The sequence below is a fragment of the Mustela lutreola genome, chromosome 9 (genome assembly GCF_030435805.1).
Source record: "Mustela lutreola isolate mMusLut2 chromosome 9, mMusLut2.pri, whole genome shotgun sequence".
In the NCBI taxonomy this organism is placed as follows: Eukaryota; Metazoa; Chordata; class Mammalia; order Carnivora; family Mustelidae; genus Mustela; species Mustela lutreola.
The window spans coordinates 45,178,208-45,196,482 of record NC_081298.1 but is presented as its reverse complement, the minus strand read 5'-3'; the positions used below and the strand labels follow the sequence as shown (position 1 = coordinate 45,196,482).

At 42.7% G+C, this 18,275-nt stretch overlaps 1 protein-coding gene across 4 annotated transcripts in view; it reads left to right on the top strand.

Moving 5' to 3' along the window:
* Nucleotides 1-18,275, top strand: part of RALGAPA2 (Ral GTPase activating protein catalytic subunit alpha 2) — a 322,357-nt gene that overhangs the window by 12,158 nt on the left and 291,924 nt on the right. For all 4 annotated transcript variants that reach the window (XM_059134173.1, XM_059134172.1, XM_059134174.1 and 1 more), the window contains exon 2: nucleotides 16,703-16,813. In XM_059134173.1, the coding sequence (XP_058990156.1) occupies nucleotides 16,703-16,813 (111 nt within the window). The remainder of the gene's footprint in view (nucleotides 1-16,702; nucleotides 16,814-18,275) is intronic.

Here is an 18,275-nt window from a genome sequence, read left to right as displayed (position 1 = left end):
TGTTCTTTTCTCTAGCTTACTTTATTGTAACAGCACAGCATACCATGTGCATATTACATGTATTCAAAATATGTGTTAATTGTTTATGTTATTGGTGAGGCTTCTGGTGTACAGGCTGTTATGAGTTAAGTTTTGGGGGAGTCAAAATTACATGCAGGGAGAAGACACCCCTAATCCTTGCATTGTTCAAGGGTCCGCTGTATATGTTGAACATATTTGTAAGAGTCAGGACTCTTGGTTGCAAGCAGCAGAAAGCCTAATTTAAAAAGTGGGGGGGGGGGATTTAATTACACACATGACTAGTGTAGGAGAACCTTTGGCTTTAAGTACGTATGACTGTTGGCAGGGATGTAAGTGGAGTCCAGGACACTCACCCAATTTCATGTCCACTCTCTTTTTTGACCTCCCTTTTGGTGAAAAATACTCCTTTCCACTTTGGTTCCATGTGTGTTTCTTTTCTGTGCTTCTTCATTGTCAGGCTGATTCTGCCAGGTGCAGGAGAGATGGTCTCTGAAAGCTAGTGAGAAGAATGTGAGCTAGTGAGAAAGCTTGAGAAGAGTGTGGCCTGTCTAGGGCCCCAGGTCTTGAGACCATGCTGATTGGCTTTCCATGGGTCATGGACGTGTTCCTGTAGGAGATGGGGTACTCTGATTGGCTGGCCTGGTTATTATCTATCCTGTTCCTAATATCATGAGAGCATTGACTTTTGTGTTGATAATCCTAGGTCATTGAAAACCCTTACATGACATTTTCTAAGTTCTACATAAGACTGTGGGAGTTATATTTGAGGATTCATCTAATTTGAGGGAAGTAAGGGTTTCCCTTTAAATAAATGGATTTGCCACCCTTTGAGTTCTATGTTAGACAGTGTACATTCTTTTTGAAGTCATTCCACAAGTAGATACTGAGGGCTTGCTGTATCCCAGATGAAGCTCCAGTTTCACAAGGTTTTCTTTCCATTAGGGCAAATGGACAATAAACAAAGAGCAAGTAAATGTATAATTTCACATAATGATTATAGAAAAATGAAGCTTGATTGGGGGTGTATATGCTAGTCTAGACGGCAGGTTCAGGGAAGGCCTCTCTGAGAAGGGATTTAGAGTCAAGATCTGGGTTAAACAGGGAACAGCTTGGCAATTATTTATGGGAGTAGTGTTCCAAACAGACGGAACAGTAAGCGCAAAGACTCTGAGTCATCAGTAGGCTTGAGGATCTAACGGAAGTCGATGGAGTTTGGAGGAGTTGGAGGAGTTGGGGTGGGGGAGGAAAGGGTAGGACCAGGTGGGGCTTATAGGTCTCACTGAGGACTTGGGATTTTTTTTCCTAAGGTGAGATGAGGAGCCCCAGGGGAAGGACGAGTTGGGGAGTGACCTGAGTTGACCTTCAGGATCTTTCTTTGTAAAGAAAGCCTTTCTTTTCTTTTGGCTTGCTTTATAAAAAGTCCGATCGTTGGCCCCAATACTGAGCAGTGACTGGAGACAGAAAAGCAAAGAGGTCAGAGAAAGAGGTCATGTTGGAGAAGAGAAGTGAGTAGCTGTGGAAGCCATGGCAAGAGCAGGTTTTGCAGAAGGTGGGCACACATGGCCTGTTTCTGTCCTTATTGTGGCACCAAGCAGTGATGAGAAGACAGGCTGGCTGCAGCCCATGGGACAGGAAAGCTAGATTGCCATGGGCCGTGTAACATGGCCCACACAGCAGCCCAGGCTTATAATAGTGTGGAGGTAGGCTTGCTATGTTAGCCCAAATTTCAGTAAGAGGCAAGAAGCAGCCATAGTGAGAGTAACCCTGGCATGCCTGGGTGGCTCAGTCAGTTAAGCATCTGACTTGATTTTGGCTTAGTTATGATCTCAGGGTTGTGTTGAGCCCTGTGTCAGGCTCTGTGCTGGCTGGCATGGAACCTGTGTAAGTTTCTCTCTCTCCCTCTCCCTCTGCTCTCCTCTCACTCTCCTCCCCACCTTGGCGTGCACTCTCTCTCTCTCTCTCAAAAAAAAAAAAAAAAGTTCCCCTGATGTTGACTAAAAATGGAGATACATCTGCCAGCTGCTAAAAAAGTATGAGCACAGGAAAATGTTGATTGGTCAGGGTAATATTAATTCATCTATATAAATGATTGCAAAGAGAAGCCAGTGGTTAGCTTCATTTCAGGAGCCCCCTAAATTAGGGCCCCATTTGTACTTTATATTACGTTTCTTAGTGGAAAGACCTGAAAGGAGTCTTAATCTCTGGCTCAGTGTAACCTGAAAAGACCTGATTTTTATAAACCATTGTTGCCAGCTGATGGAATCCCCAATGCAGATTCTGTTCTGGCAGCTGCTTGTTGGTGCTAGGTTTACACAGAAGAAACGTGACCGAGTGTGTGCTATGGCCACCCGGTCTTGTAAATGAACCTTAACATGATTGAAAATGTCATCACCTTTTCCATGCCGGAGTATCACACATGTGCTTGTCCCTAAGTCAATGCAAGTTATTGAGTGTCTGGGCAGAGGTAATTTCTTTCTGCTTGACTCTATTATTTTTCTATACTTCCTGATAAACGACAATTAGAGAAACACAGCTTTCCCTAAAGACAGCAAACGAGGTCATTACAGGGCATTATCTACAACATGTGTATTGTTATAGTATAACTTTAATTAAATTGTTGGACAGAAGAAATTTAAGTTATTTGCTATTTGGGGGCATTTTGGTCTTGGTGAAAATACTATTTAATATATTGTATGGGTCTTCACTGTATGTCAAAGTTGGAGAGTAAGACAAATTTGGAGAACATTATAGTCGGGTGTTATTTTCACTGAGTTGTTCTTTTCTTTTTTATAGTAAATACTCAAGCTTTGAAAAATATCTGAAAAAATCTTCCAAAACACACTGGCAGCTTTTTTTTTTCCAAAATAAAAAATATATATAATTTTTTCCCCCTCTTTCAGTTCCCCCTCCCACCCTACCTTCCCTCTCTGGTAACAGCAAGTCTTATTTCTTTTCCAATGAGTCTTATCTCGTCTCGTCTCGTCTTGTCTCTTCTCTTCTCTTTTTCTTCTTTCTTTCTATTCTGGGAACAGCAAGTCTGATTTCTTTTCCAATGAGGCCTTTCTTTCTTTCTTTCTACTCCATGTAGAGGTGAGATCATTGAGTATATATGTATCTTTCTTTGTCTGACTTACTACACTTAGCAAAAAGCCTTCAAGCTTCATCCATATTGTGCATAGTTTTTTGGGTTATGAAATTTAATGTGCTCTATAAACATTTGAATGATACAAGTAAGCAAAAAATAATTCAAGTATGAGAAAGCTCTTCAAATTCTGCAATCTCCTAATGTCCATTGTTCCAGTTTTGGTAATCACGTTTTCTATTCTTGCTCTTGCTTACGTGCATCCTCTTCTCTCTCTGTCTCTCTCCCTCTTTGTCCATGTCTGTCTTGGGTGTGCAGCACACAGAAACACAGTTTTACATGAATAGTCATTATGCATGGTCTAACCCTAGACTTTTTTTTTTTAAAGATTTTATTTATTTATTTGATAGAGAGAAATCACAAGTAGACAGAGAGGCAGGCAGAGAGAGAGAGAGGGAAGCAGGCTCCCTGCCGAGCAGAGAGCCCGATGCGGGACTCGATCCCAGGACCCCGAGATCACGACCTGAGCCGAAGGCAGTGGCTTAACCCACTGAGCCTCCCAGGCGCCCCTAACCCTAGACTTTTGACTTCACATTCCTTGGACATTTTTCCACATGAGTAAGTGAAGACTTACATAATACTTAATTGGCTTTCTTATGTTCCACTAGACTCCTATAACAAATGATCTGCCACCTGTTCCTCAGGTTGTGGGTTTCTGGCTTTCTTATGCTGCTAGCAGATTGAAGACTGGGGGTGAGAAGAGGCTGCCTGGTGACCAGAGGCCTTTGGTTTCTTGTGTAAGAAATGTAGTGGGCCGTGTTTGTAGCTGCTGGCAGGTTGGGGGACATTGTGATGGATTTCCAGAGGTAAAGAGAAGCCTTTGGGGAAGGCCATTTCAGCCTTGGCTGAGGTAACTTCATAGAAAGACCACCTTTTTAACCTGTCCAGGAGGAGGGTCTTTCCACATGCAAGCTGCCTTTGGTGTCCTAAATAAACCAACTTCTGAGTCAGTCCACTTTTAGATTTAGTAACTCTTAAGTTCTGTGACTTCTACCAGATCTATGTGCTTTAAAAAAGTCATATTTTCGGGGCACCTGGGTGGTTCAGTTGGTTAAGCATCTGACTTCAGCTCACAGGTCATGAACTCAGAGTTCTGGGATCCAGCCCTGTGTCAGGCTCCTGCTCAGCAGGGAGTCTTCTTCCCCTGTCTCTTTCTTACTGCCCCTCTCCCACTCCTAGTTCTCTCTCTTTCTCTCTCTCTCTCGTATTCTCTCTCTCAAATGAATCAATAAAATCTTTTAAAAAATCATTGTCCAGTTATGCTTCCCTGTACCTCCTTGATCACTTCCTGTTAATATTGGTTTACCTGACTGCTTGGGTTTGAGTCTGGCAGTGAGCTAACCTCTGTGACCTTCCACTGGCCATAAAGATGGTGCCTGCTTCCTATGGCAAATAGAGGTTTAAGTAAGTTAATATAATCAAAGCTGTTTTGTAAGCTGTTACTATAATTATTAACAATTACTTGACGTTAGTAAGATGGCTCTCTCTGCCCTCATCACCAGTTTTCTGCTTCCTTAGTTTTTGGAGATGGGTTCAGGTAGAGGTTACCAGCTAGCTCCTGCTTTATCTGTTTAATTTCTATCAGTGACTCCCCGATGAGTGGTTTTGACTGTAATATAGGCTAGCCCCAATTCAGATCAAGAAAAGTAGAAGCAATTTTGCAAGGACTTAAAAAGTGTGATGAAACTTGATCCTACTGAAGGAATAGATATGTTAAAATGAAGCATATATGATTTACACATTGTATGTCATTGGTATATATTTATGTTTCATTATATTGGTACTTCATATTGGTTAAAAAAAAGTCCTAGGATCCTGTATTTGAGAAATGTATGTCAAAATATTTAAATAACATAGCTCTACTTTTTAAAACATTAGTGCTAGGTAATTGGGTTACATCTTTATATAGAATTACTTTTACATAGGGATTGTCAGTCCTGGATAACAAAGTATAAATATCTTCCTGACTTGTAAGACTTTTACTTTCTACATCTAGTTTACCTTCTAAGTATAAAAAAATGAAAATAATCCATTTTAATTGGATAGATATCTTTAAAAAAAAAAAGATTTTATTTATTTACTTGACAGACAGAGATCACAAGTAGGCAGAGAGAGAAAGGAGGAAGCAGGCTCCCCCGCTGAGCAGAGAGCCCAATGCTGGGCTCCATCCCAGGACCCTGAGACCATGACCTGAGCCAAAGGCAGAGGCTTAACCCACTGAGCCACCCAGGTGCCCCAGGATGGATATCTTTTACAACCTCTTCAGTCAACTGATAATTGTTTCCTGTTCAACTGTCAGATTTTATTTCGGTATTTACAAGGATGTTTTTCGATGCAGAAAACAGAAAACCCAAATACAAATAATAAGGATTTTTTTTTTCCTCCTATAAAGCAGCCCCAAGGCAGGGTGAGCCCCAAGCCAGCTAATTCATTCAGCAGTTCTTTGATGTTAACAGCCCAGAGCCTCTCTGCCTCCCTGCCCTTCCATCCTTAGTGTCCTCAGTGTGGCAGGCTTGTCCTCAAGGTGACAAAATGACTACAGCCCTTACAAGCATTGCACCCAGATAGATCAACATCCAGAGGCAGGAAAAGAGGAAATGCTTTGTGTCTCTTAAAAACAATGACTCTTTTCCAGACATCTCCACCAGAATTCCTCCCATTTCTTATTGAACAGTGTTGGGTCATAGGCTTGAGCCTAAACCTATCACTTGCAAGGGGCGTGTTGCACTGTAATAGGCTCAGCAGCATCAGGTCTTACCCCCTAGGGCCAGGGATAGGCCAGTCTCCTGAAAGGACCTGACTTTGTTGGGGGAGGATGAGCCCTGAACATATAGGGGCTCTGTTAGGAAGAAGAAAGATCTGACTGTGGGAATGGGTGCGGTGGAGGGCTAGAGGAAAACCAATAGTGTCTCTCTAGGCCACTCTTACTTTTTAGTTGAAATGCTGTGGAGAATATGGAAGTAAATCACCAATTATGGTAAAATTTTGGATACGTGTATATTTTTAGGGAATAATTTAAAATTTTGCCCTCTAACTGGTATATACAACATGGCTATAATATAGACAAAAAACAAAACTATCAACAAAGCTAAAAGACGAGTTTGGCTCACTTTTTGCAAGAAGGAATATATAGTTTAGGCCCCAATATGCTTCCAGAATCATTATGCCAGGGCTCTAGGGGCCTTTTCCTTCTCTTGGGCCGGCCTGGTGGTGCTTGGGCATACAGGCACACGTGTATCTACTGTTGGCCCTGGAGAGGACTGCAAATTGGATGAACAGTGTGGATGGGGCTCACTTGAATGGTGGGGTGAAAGCCTGATTTGCTTGGTTGCTTGCTTGGGTGGGTGGGTTTAAAGTGTTTATTTTTATTTTATTATTTACCACAAGCTACATATTTAGAAACTTATTCTTTCACATATGTATTAAGTATTTAAAACAATTTTAAAAATCATTTCTTATGTCTAGCACATGGCCTGTGTGCACATAAGTACATTCAGTTGATTCAAGATCAAAACTGAGACTGGGGTTCTCTTGAGTAAATATGGAAAGAGGAAAGGGAGGGCATTGAGGGGTGGTCAGTGCAAGGGCTGATTAAAAAGATGGGCTGTGGAAACCAAATAGGGGGAAAAAGAAGTGAAGACTTAAGGAGCCTATATAGATAGTGACAGATAGTGGGGTCTTTGGGTTCAAGGACCTGGTAGGATTGAAGAGTTGGAATTCACTTTCTAGAAGCGTGAGCAGGGAGAAGGGGAAATGGTGGGTGACAGGCGAGAGGAACAAAACTGGGGCCCCAGATGTGGGGAGGTGACAAGCAGTGTCTGGGTCTAAGCTGTGTTATGGGCAGGCATGGTGGGAGAGGGGGTGAAGGACAGCCTCATTGGGGTGTGGAAGTGAGGAATGACCTTTGTAAATGACGAAATCATTGCTAGTTACAAGAGAAGGAGTGAGCCAGGCCCTGAAATCTCAGAACTTGCTGGGATGAGTGAAAGACCGTGTGCAGCTCGGGCGGGTGGGCTAGTTAGCATGCAGACTGGTTGTGCAAATAGCAAAGAAGTGTTGGTGTGCATGAGGGGAGCACTGCCATGGTCTGGATATTGCAGTGGGGAGTAGGGAGGATGCCGACCTCATCTTATGCCCTGCAGTATGTGGTGTAGGACTAATGAAAGGCTTACCTGACCATCTAGGAGGAAGCAGCCCCTCAAGGGACTCCAGGTTTTAGGTGGAGCCAGAAGGGATGTGGTGCAGGAGAGGAGATTTGGGAAGCTTTTTTGGATCTAGGGCATGGAAGCATTGTGGTTAGGAAGCTGGGGTGAGTTTAGGTGATGCCCAGAGCCATGTAGAAGTGATAGTCATAGATATGGATCTTGTGGGGAAACTTGGATTTCTAGGGACATGGATGAAAACCAGGGTGGAAGGCCAGAGGGGACGTCCCTGGTGTGTGCCTAGACTAATGGTTGTCTATTTATTGAGTCTGGTGTCAGGCGTCTTATGGGGAGGTGAGGAATAGGGGCGGGGTGTTGGGCAGTAGGAAGGGGAGCATCTCCTTATGTTGGCATGGGATGGAGTAAGAGTTATCTTCAGTACCTTATTGCTTAATCAGGAGTCATTCCATGTCAAATATGTTCAATGATGTTTATACCTAAAAGTGGATGTGGATTGAAAACATGGCACTTGAGAGAGTTTTTCTGAAATTTGAAGTCTCTATGGTGTGAGAAAAAGTGTGCTTGCAGGTAGTCTTTTCTCTTTGAGTTCTTATAGCTTTCCAGAACTTCTAGAAATAATTTTGTGTGGTGGGCTTTTGGTGGGGGTCACGCCAGGTGTCCTTACCTGCAAGCTGACTTTGGGGGATGACTAGGCCAAACTCCTGATTCACCCTTTTCCACCAGACTTCTCCCACCATGTCCTTGACCACATCTCCTTTCACAGCCCTGATGGACTGGGGCTGAACCTTTCATCTGCTGGGTAGTATTTCATCCACACCAGGATTTTGCATTTGCATATAATCGGTACAAGGGACATTTTTAGGTCTGTAAATAGATGCATTCTGCTGATGTATATTTCTCTTTCATAATAATGATAACGATAAAAGTGCTGATTTAGCACTGAAGCACAATCAGCATACCTGCTGTCTTATGACCTGATTACTCGCTGAGTCTCAAGGGCTTCACTGAGTGGATTTTACCTCCTTACCAGGTATGAAGCTCCAGGTTATTCATCTGCCCTTGGCACAGTATACTGCACACACAGGAAGTTCTAAAATCTGCTGGCCAGTGTCAGCAAAAGGAGTCTTGCCTGCACCCTGGTTCACATGGATTACCATTGACAGAAAGTTTGTATCAATGGCCAACATCTGTTATTCAGATCCATTTTTTCTGCTTTTCCTTATAATGTTATCCTTGAGGACATCTCTTCATGGGCTTGCTGTCCTTCATGGCCAATGAAGGTGCTTGGTGATGAGTTTCTTCTTCCCCATCAACATTTCCACAATAATGTTGAATAACAGCCCCTCCCAAACCTCATGGCTTACATAGGTCTTATGGCAACAAGTGTCTGTTTTTCTTCCTCATCAGTCTCCGTTGGTTAGGGTGGTTCTGCCTCTGGCTGCCGGTTACGTGGGGTTGGCTCCACTGTGGGCTGGGTGCAGCTCCGCTCTAGGAGTTTCCTCATATTCCTTAGAGCAGAGACTGCCTGAGGTTCTCCAGCCACCAGTGGGTCATATTTCTAAGGACTGGTTGCCCCAAATCATTTGAGGGTGTGCATCACCCAAAGGTGTGGCTTCAAGTAAAGAAGAATTTGTGGCATTTTTACAAATTACCACAGAGGGAAGGAGGACTAAGGCAGTTGTTAGAAGGTGAAATCACCAGAGTCATATTAGCTTTTAAGTAACTGGATATTACTGCTGACATTTATCCTTGTCAGTGTTTTCTGTCTTGTGTCTGATTAGTTTATTTCCTTGTTCTCACTGTTCTAACTTGTGTTTTAAGTGGTCAAGTTCACCTTCAATGATTACTTTCTCTTTTTCTCTGTAACAGTCTGAAATCTTGAGTATCATGCTTTCAGTGCCATTGTCTAGGGAATTTGAGTAAACTAGTAAATAAGTAAATGCTACTATCTTCATTTACTCTTCGATGTGTAGGCAGGGCTGGGAAGGCTCTTAGTTCGCTGGGTGGGGAATGATGTGGAGCAGGAGGAATAGAGCCCTAGAAAGGCCTGGGGGGTCATTCCCTCCTAGGGAAAAACTGAACTGAGCTCCTTGTTCCTTTTGAGAGTTTCCACTGGGGCTCCTAAGTGGGGTAAAGATCCTTCCCCTTCCTTTGGTGCTTCCTGGGGTCTGCTGAAGCAGGTTCTTGTGAGGCTCTGTTATGATCCTCTCAATTAAAAAGGAGTCGAAATGGTATTGAAAAGGAGTATATTTGAAGGGAAATGGAGGGATAATCCCACTGCTTTCATAGGTTTGTTTGGTGGTAGTGCTTATTGCTTTACTGGGATCAAGTGCGTTTAATAAGGCCAGTCTCATTAAGTGTATGAGTTTCATGAGTCATTGAGTTTTATGGCTTCACAGGTAGGTGAAGCTGGTTATTCCCACCTGGTGAGGTGGCCTTTCTCAGGAATTAGGCAGTTATAATACAACTAACATTTGTGTAATGCGGACTGCACTCTGACATGCTCATTTTATCGCCCCAGCAGTCCTGTAATATAGGAACCATTGTTGGCCCCATTTCTGACTTTGTAATTGAGGCAGAGTGCTTCAAAAACTTGTCCAACAGCTATGTATAGAAGAATGAAACTTGACCATTCTCTTATACCATACACAAAGATAAACTCAAAATGGATAAAAAAGCTCAACATGTGGCAGGAATCTATCAAAGTCCTAGAGGAGAACGTTGGCAGTAACCACTTCGACACTGGCCACAGCAACTCCTTTCAAGACATGTCTCCAAAGGCAAAGGAAACAAAAGCGAAAAAGAACTTTTAGAACTTCATCAAGATCAAAAGCTTCTGCACAGCAAAGGAAACAGTTAACAAAACAAAGAGACAGCCCATGGAATGGGAGAAGATATTTGCAAATGACACTACAGACAAAGGGCTGATATCCAAAGATCTATAAAGAACTCCTCAAACTCAACACACACAAAACAGATAATCATGTCAAAAAATGGACAGAAGACATGAACAGACATTTCTCTAAAGAAGACAAAAATGGCTAACAGACACTTGAAAAAATTCATCATCACTAGCCATCAGGGAGATTCAAATCAAAACCACATTGAGATATCTCCTTACACCAGTTAGAATGACCAAAAACCACAAGTGTTGGAGACGATGTGGAAAAAGGGGAACCCTCTTCCACTGTTGGTGGGAATGCAAGTTAGTACAGCCACTTTGGAAAACAGTGTGGAGATTCCTTAAGAAATTAAAAATAGAGCTAACCTGTGACCCTGCAGTTGCACTACTGGGTATTTACCCCAAAGATAAAGATGTAGGGAACAGAAGGGCCATCTTTACCCCAATGTTCATAGCAACAATGGCCAGAGTTGCCAAACTCTGGAAAGAGCCAAGATGCTCTTCAACAGATGAATAGATAAAGAAGATATGGTCCATGTATACAATGGAATATTATGCCTCCATCAGAAAGGATGAATACCCAACTTCCGTATCAACATGAATGGGACTGGAGGAGATTATGCTGAGTGAAGTAAGTCAAGCAGAGAGAGTGAATTCGCATATGGTATCACTTACTTGTGGAGCATAAGGAATAAAATGGAGGACATGGGGAGATGGAGAGGAAAAGTGAGTTGGGGGAAATTGGAGGGTGAGACAAACCATGAGAGATTGTGGACTCTTAGAAACAAACTGAGGGTTTTGGAGAAGTGGGGAGTGAGGGGATGGGTGAGCCATCCCATACTGCATGGAGTACTGGGTGTGGTACATAAACAATGAATCTTGGAACACTGAAAAAAATAAAATTACAAAAAAAACCCCCAACAACAAATAAACAGAAACAACCCACATTGAGATACCACCTTATACCAGTCAGAATGGCCAAAATTAACAAGATAGTAAACAAGTGTTGGAGAGGATGTGGAGAAAGGGGAACCCTCTTATACTGTTGGTGGGAATGCAAGTTGGTGCAGCCATTTTGGAAAACATTAGTGGAGATTCCTTAAGAAATTAAAAATAGAGCTACCCTATGACCCTGTAATTATACTACTAGCTATTTACCCCAAAGATACAGATGTAGTGAACAGAAGGGCCATCTGTACCCCAGTGTTCATAGCAGCAATTTCCAGAGTCACCAAACTGTGGAAAGAGCCAAGATGCTCTTCAACAGATGAATGGATAAAGAAGATGTGGTCCATGTATACAATGGAATATTATGTCTCCATCAGAAAGGATGAATACCCAACTTTTCTATCAGCATGGATGGGATTGGAGGAGATTATGCTGAGTGAAATAAATTAAGCAGAGAGAGTGAATTATCGTATGGTTTCACTTGTGGAGCATAAGGAACAGCACAGAGGATATTGGGTGAAGGAGAGGAGAAGTGAGTTGGGGGAAATCAAAGGGAGAGACCAACAGTGAGTGACTGTGGACCCTTAGAAACAAACTGAGGGATTTGGAGGGGAAGGGAATGGGAGTTAGGGCCTGGTGGTGGGTGTTGAGGAGGGCACATATTGCATGGAGCACTGGGTGTGGTACATAAACAATGAATCTTGGAACACTGAAAAACAAAAAGAAAAAAGAAAAAAAAACTTGTCCAAGACCCTGTAGCTTCTGGACTTTACTCAGGCAATCTGCTCTGGAGGTTTTGCCCTCAACCTTTGCTATTGCCTTTCAGCTAGATAGGGAGAAATAATTGTCAACAAGAGGTTTTAGCTGGTGTGTGTGGTTTATAGATTGTTTTTGAGATAAAGTGGGAAAATAATAGAAACCGTATATTGGCTCTTGGTTGGTGGTAAAGGAGAATAAGAAATTAAAGATTTCTTTAAAAAAATTCAGGAATGACCGCTAGCCCTGTAAAGCTCTCAGCTGGTTGTTTCTCTGTTTGAATGTACTTCTCTGGGCACTGTGATGATAGTTAAGGCAGTGTGCTAGTGTCTGTGAAGGCTGAAAATCACCACCTCAAAGGTAGTTTGTGGCCTGGGCTCTGTTGTTCAGCACTTTTCCCTCCTTTCTTTTGCTTACTGCTCACCATGAGTGCTGAGGTGCTTGCTTCTCAGGACTCCTTCTTGGGGAAATTGACTGTTCCCATTTTCTGTGCCACTCACTCCCCTCATTTCTCACGTGTCTACTTATCTTCCTGCTCTTTTTTATTCGGCTCTCCTTTACATCCCCAAGGTGATGATTATTTTCATATATTCCTGACCTGATTTCTGTTTTGATTTATTCCCCCTTGTCTCTGTGACCTTTGTGTGGTTCAGATTTGAGTTGGGAGACCAGATGGGAGTTCTGCCCACATCTCTGACTATGGTACCTTGGGCAAGTCACATAGAACCTGTGGTTTCTTTATCTCAATCACACCTGCCCTATCTACCTCACAGGATTATGAATGAAAGTCCAATAAAAGAAATATCTGAAAGTGTCTTATAAAGCATAAATGTATAACATTAATTAATTAATCTTCCCACCCTCTCCAAGTGGCTTTGTCTACTCCATGCTTTGATGCCTTGAATCAGCTTTGATCATGGTGCCTTTTGCGTTAACTTGTTTCCTTCTGTACCCTCAAAGTCCGTGTCTTACTGTCTTTGAATTTCCTAGCACTTGGCTAAAGGCAAGTTGGCATGGGTACTGGCTCAGTAATGTTCAAATGAAAGTTCAAAAGAAAGTCTGTCTAAGGATGTTTCTTGTCATATTTGTTTTTGTTTGTTTTTCGTTGTTGTTCATTGTTTTGTCTGAATGAAGCCTTCCTCCTTGTCTTTATGCTTCTTGAAGTTAGCCCTGTTAAAAATCAACCCTTTCTTACTTTCTTGTTTTCCCTTGTGCAGGATGCTAAATTACAGTATCTGTGGTCTCCATTTCCAAGGTCTAGGCTTACTTTTAAAGATTCACCTGATGAGTCTTGCTTTTAAATAATCAGACAAATCAGTCCTTTCAGCTATTGAATTAGAGATATAAAATATTTAATATTGATTGTTTATTCATTTAACAAATACACCTTCAGTACCTTTTGGATCCCAAACTCTGTTCCTGGGGCTAGGAATAGAGCCATGAACAAATCGGATGAGTGTCTTGCTGTTATGTAGCTTCCATTCTAGTTAGTGGAGTGATAGTCAGTGAAGAAGGAAATGAATAAATGAGAGAATTTCAATGAATCTTAAGTGCTGTAGTAGGAAGAAATTATATGAAGAGGACTCCTAGACCAAGAAGCAGTCCTCATATTTATAAATAAAACTGAGGATGTTATACATGTTATGCTCTTAGTTTCCCTGTTTATCAGGTTACCTGAAAGGTATCTAATGGTCTTGATGGTGAGTACTTGAAGCTCTGTCCCATCCATTCCCTCATCCACAAGAAAGATAGTGAATGGCTGAGGAGGAAGGTGGCTATTACCTGGACTTTTGGTTGCATGAGAGCACCTCAGTCTGTATGAGTGTTCCTCAGCCTTAACCCTCTTTGTTCAGATTGCTCTATTTGAGTACACTTGATGGACCAACGAGGATCCAGGGAAGATGAGGGAGTCGTCGATCACCCAGTAACCTCACTGTGCCATCTTGCTGTGTCAGTCCACCCACATCCTCAATGCCAGGGAAACTGCTTGCTTGCTTATGACATTGTGTGTCCAAGGCCTGTTCACTGGTGAGCAGTCAGGCATCCAGCCATTACAGAGTCTGTGAAGGCAGAAGGCAGGGCGATCGGATGGCATGTGAAGCATGATATACGGTGCACTTTTAGATTTCTTTGAAGAGGTATTGTGTGATCCCAGTTCTGAAGGATGAGAGGAAATGAACTCTGTGGGCTCTGGGGGTGGGGGCAGCATACTAGAGGCAGCCCAAATGGAAAATGTGTTTGAGAAGTTCAGAGAATAGAAAGAAGCCATGGTGGCTGGAGTGTGGGGTGTGAAGGACGAATGCTGTGAAATGAAATTGGCATTGAATGGAGGAAACTACATAGGGCCTTGTAGGCTGTGGTCATGAGTTTGGATTGTAAGAACTATTGGAGGTCACTGGGAGGTTTGAGTGAAGAAGGACCGGGTTTGATTTACAGTGTTCAGTCTTTCTGCTGACCGGTGGAGGACAGCCAGTGGAGGGGAGGAGCCGAAGCAGGAGCCCAGGCAGAGGGCATATTGCTGCCTGGGTGAGGATTCATGGTGACATATGCCAGGCAGGGCCGTGGAGGGCATGAAGTCCCCAGGGCTGGAGCATGTTAGAGGTGGAACTGTCACCCTGGAGATGGGCTGTGAGGAGTGAGAAGAACCTGGGACAACGAGCAGCTGGATGGGTGGTGGGGCCTGAGGGAAGAACAGAATTTGAGGGGACATGTCCTTTGGACATGATTGATTTGAGGAGATTTATAGACCCTCCTGTGGAGAAATTCAGCTGGCAGCAGACATTGAGAGTCTAGCTTGCAGGGTGAAATCTGGAATCCTCAGCAGAAGGGTGAAATCTCTTCTAGATAGTCCCCAGGATTTGAAAGTGGGTGAGGCTGTTTCTTTCCTATATGCCTATAGGCATATGATCTAGTTAATGGTTTGCACTTTGTGGCCATTATCCTATCACTGTTATATGTTATATATGTTAATGTGCATATATGTTACAGGCTATTTCTTTTATTCAACTCATTCAAGAAGATATTGAACTAGATAAATACTGTGCTAGATGCAGGGGACATAATGATGAATGGGATGGACTGGGGGTTCTGTAGGGTTGGTGGTATCTCTAAAAGAAGTCAGATCATTCCTTCATAATTAAGTCAATAATTCCATTGGGAGGGATTCCATCAGGAATGAAGTGAAGTGAGATGTGTTTTATGACCCAGGGAGAACCAGCCAATGGGGCAAAAGCAGAGGCACTGACCTAGTCTCTGGGTAGACTGGTGATATTTCAGCAACTATTGAGTGCCAGTAGGAGCTGACTGGTGAAATATGCTTCAGAGGAAACAGGGGTGGATGGGCTAGCAGTTCATACTGGAGTGAAAATGAACAGAATTCTTTCTTGGAACCACGCATTCTGTGAAAGGCTCTCAAGGATTCCTCGGCAAGATCACATAGCTCATAAGAATGATAATACTAGTTTCATTGCTACCTGCACTCATGCAGGTAAATTTGTTAGTTACTAGGAACTTCCACTGCTCTGTGTGTTTATTTGGGAGCAGAAAATAGAATGTGAAATTGGCAGCTGATATGACTTTACAGACACCTTCTGTGCATTATTTCAAAGAACCAGGTCAATTTTTTGTTAGTTGTTGTTTTGTTTTGTTTTTCGTTGTTGTTGTTGTTTTTAATGAAAAACCCTATATGGTTCTCAGAGGAAAACAACTCCTTAGATTCACCAGTGTTAGTGTTAAGTTTATAGAATTTAAATATAATAATGGATGTATTCTCATCTAGTCACAGTATTAGGACCCCAAAATTCAATTGAATCCACTTTATCATAGACTGAATAGATGTACATTTGTTTCTTGAGTAATCCCTGCAGAATTTGAAGAAGCTGTTCTTAATTTTCTTGAGAAGACTAGTGTATTCTTCCCAAGAGCTAACACCTTGGTCAGGACCCTGTTGTAAATGGTACAAACAACCTCTTGGCTAAGGAAAATGTACAAAGGTGTATTGACAGTGGCTGAGTACTCCCACCAGAGTTATGAGGGATAATTGGGCCCCTGGATGAAGTGGCTGTGTTGCTGCTGGGCGCTAATAATTATTGCTGGGCCAAGCTCCCTGTACAACCTGCCTTTCTAGCCATAGTCCTGGTTGACCAGCCCTAGTCCAACAGGGAGAAACACTGCTCAGGGCAACTCTGGGAACGTGTGGTAGACCTCCCTGTGTCCAAACAGGAGTGGAACAGCTCTCCTGGGAGCTGGAGGGAAGGCTTTGACCAGTGGCCCAGGTGGAAGTGGGTGGGGATGCTAGGCAGTGCCTGCTAGTTCTCTTGAGCTGGTCTCAGGTCAGCTGAGGAGAAGAGAGACTGGACCATGTATGACTCCAGCAGCAGAATTGTTTTTCAGATGGACAGACCTATCCCTTTTTATGGCCTATGTGAAAGCCACATCTTCCACGAACTTCTGTTCCCCACCCCTAACAGGAAGGCATCTTTTCCCTCTCCAGACCTGTACTAGCCTCTAGCCTTCTAGCTCCTCTTTGAATGCTGTGCCCCCATGGCTCTTGGGCCCTTGAATCAGTCTCCTGGAGGGGTCTGCCTATGGAGGAGGGGCCCCAGGCCAACTGAGATCTCTTTGTGGAGAGCAAATGGATGGGAATACTATTTTTGTTGTTCTGTTTTGTCTCATAGTGACTAGTTTTTATTTTCCTTCATTTCTGAAAAGGTTTGTGAATTCCGATAGTTGTATAAGATTATTGTCATAATGGTAACTTTTTCTTTTCAGATAATGTGGATGCAAGTGATCTTAAACAGTTTTTTGAGACCAACTATTCTCAGATATATTTCATCTTCTATGAAAATTTTATAACACTGGAAAATAGTTTGAAATTAAAAGGTAAGCATTTCTACAAATTTTTTTTTATATACACAAAGGTTTTTTTTTAATTTCTTTCTTTTTTTTTTTTTTTTTAAGATTCAGAAAGTTTTAGACGTTGTATGTTCTTTAGCCACAAGTTATATGCTTTTAAGCTTCCTTTCTTGCCAGACTCAGCAATGCTGGGAGATTGCAATGGTTGTTAGCATCTTTGTTTCCTTGGAACGTTCTCTCATACAGCTGTTAATTGGACAACAAATGGCTACAGGGAAAATGGAAGGAGAATGCCACAGAAGGCATGAATTCCACAGAATAATTTACTTCAAAAGAAAGACATAAAATTAGTATGTGTGCACTATAAAAAAAAATTCAGACTCCACTATAGGGTTTGAAATGGGGAGTCTGGATGGCCCAGTTGGTTAAGTGTGTGCCTTTGGCTTGGGTCATGATTCCAGGGTCCTGGGATCAAGCCCCAGATTCTGGCTCTCTGCTCAGCAGGGAGCCAGCTTCTCCCTCTTCCCCTGCCTGGTGCTCTACCTGCTCATGTTCTCTCTCCCTCTGTCCAATGAGTAAATAAAATCTTTAAAAAAATAAAGTGTTTGAAATGAAAATTGAAGCATATGTTTTTGCCCAGGTCCCTAGTCCTTCTCTGCATGCATTTCTTTCTATATGTGTTATTTTTTTTAGAAGATTTTATTTATTTATTTGATAGACACACAGGGAGAGAGGGAACACAAGCAGGGGGAGTGGGAGAAGGTGAAGTAGGCTTCCTGCCGAGCAGAGAACCAGATGAGGGGCTTGATCCCAGAATCCTGGGATCATGACCTGAGCTGAAGGCAGGCGCTTAACAACTGAGCCACCCACGCACCCCATATGTATTATTAAGGTATTATGTTTATGGTTTTACCCTTTTATAAAATATTCTTTGAAAAATCAAGCCAATAATGTCACACTGCACAATCTGCTCAGTATTTAGATGACAGGATAGTGTAGCCTGGGGAGCCAAACTGGGTTTGGATCCTGGCCCTGTCCTTTCAGCTGTTTCTCCGTGGGCAAGCTACTTCACCTTTCTCTGACTCAGCTTCCTCCTGTTGGCATCAAACAGGTTAGCATGTATCCTGGGATTTCAGGATAGAGTATGGCACATAATATGTGCTCAGTAAATATTAGCTGCTGTCACCCTCTTATTTCATAGAGCTGTGGGATTCCAATAGATCAGGAGTACACAGCTTACAGCTGGCTGCTTGTTTGTACCAGAAAGTTGTTGGACACAGCCATCCCTATGGCATGTATGTGATTGGGTGATTACAAGAGGGGCCTGTAGAGCCTAAAATACAGACTACCGGCCCTTTCGAGAAACATTTTGCTGCTTCCTAAGTTAGATGCTCAATGGCAAGCACTTAGCGCAGGTCCTTAGCACCTAGACTGGACAATCAATGTAACTGGCTACTGTAGGTTTTGTGGTTTCTATGATTGTCACCCT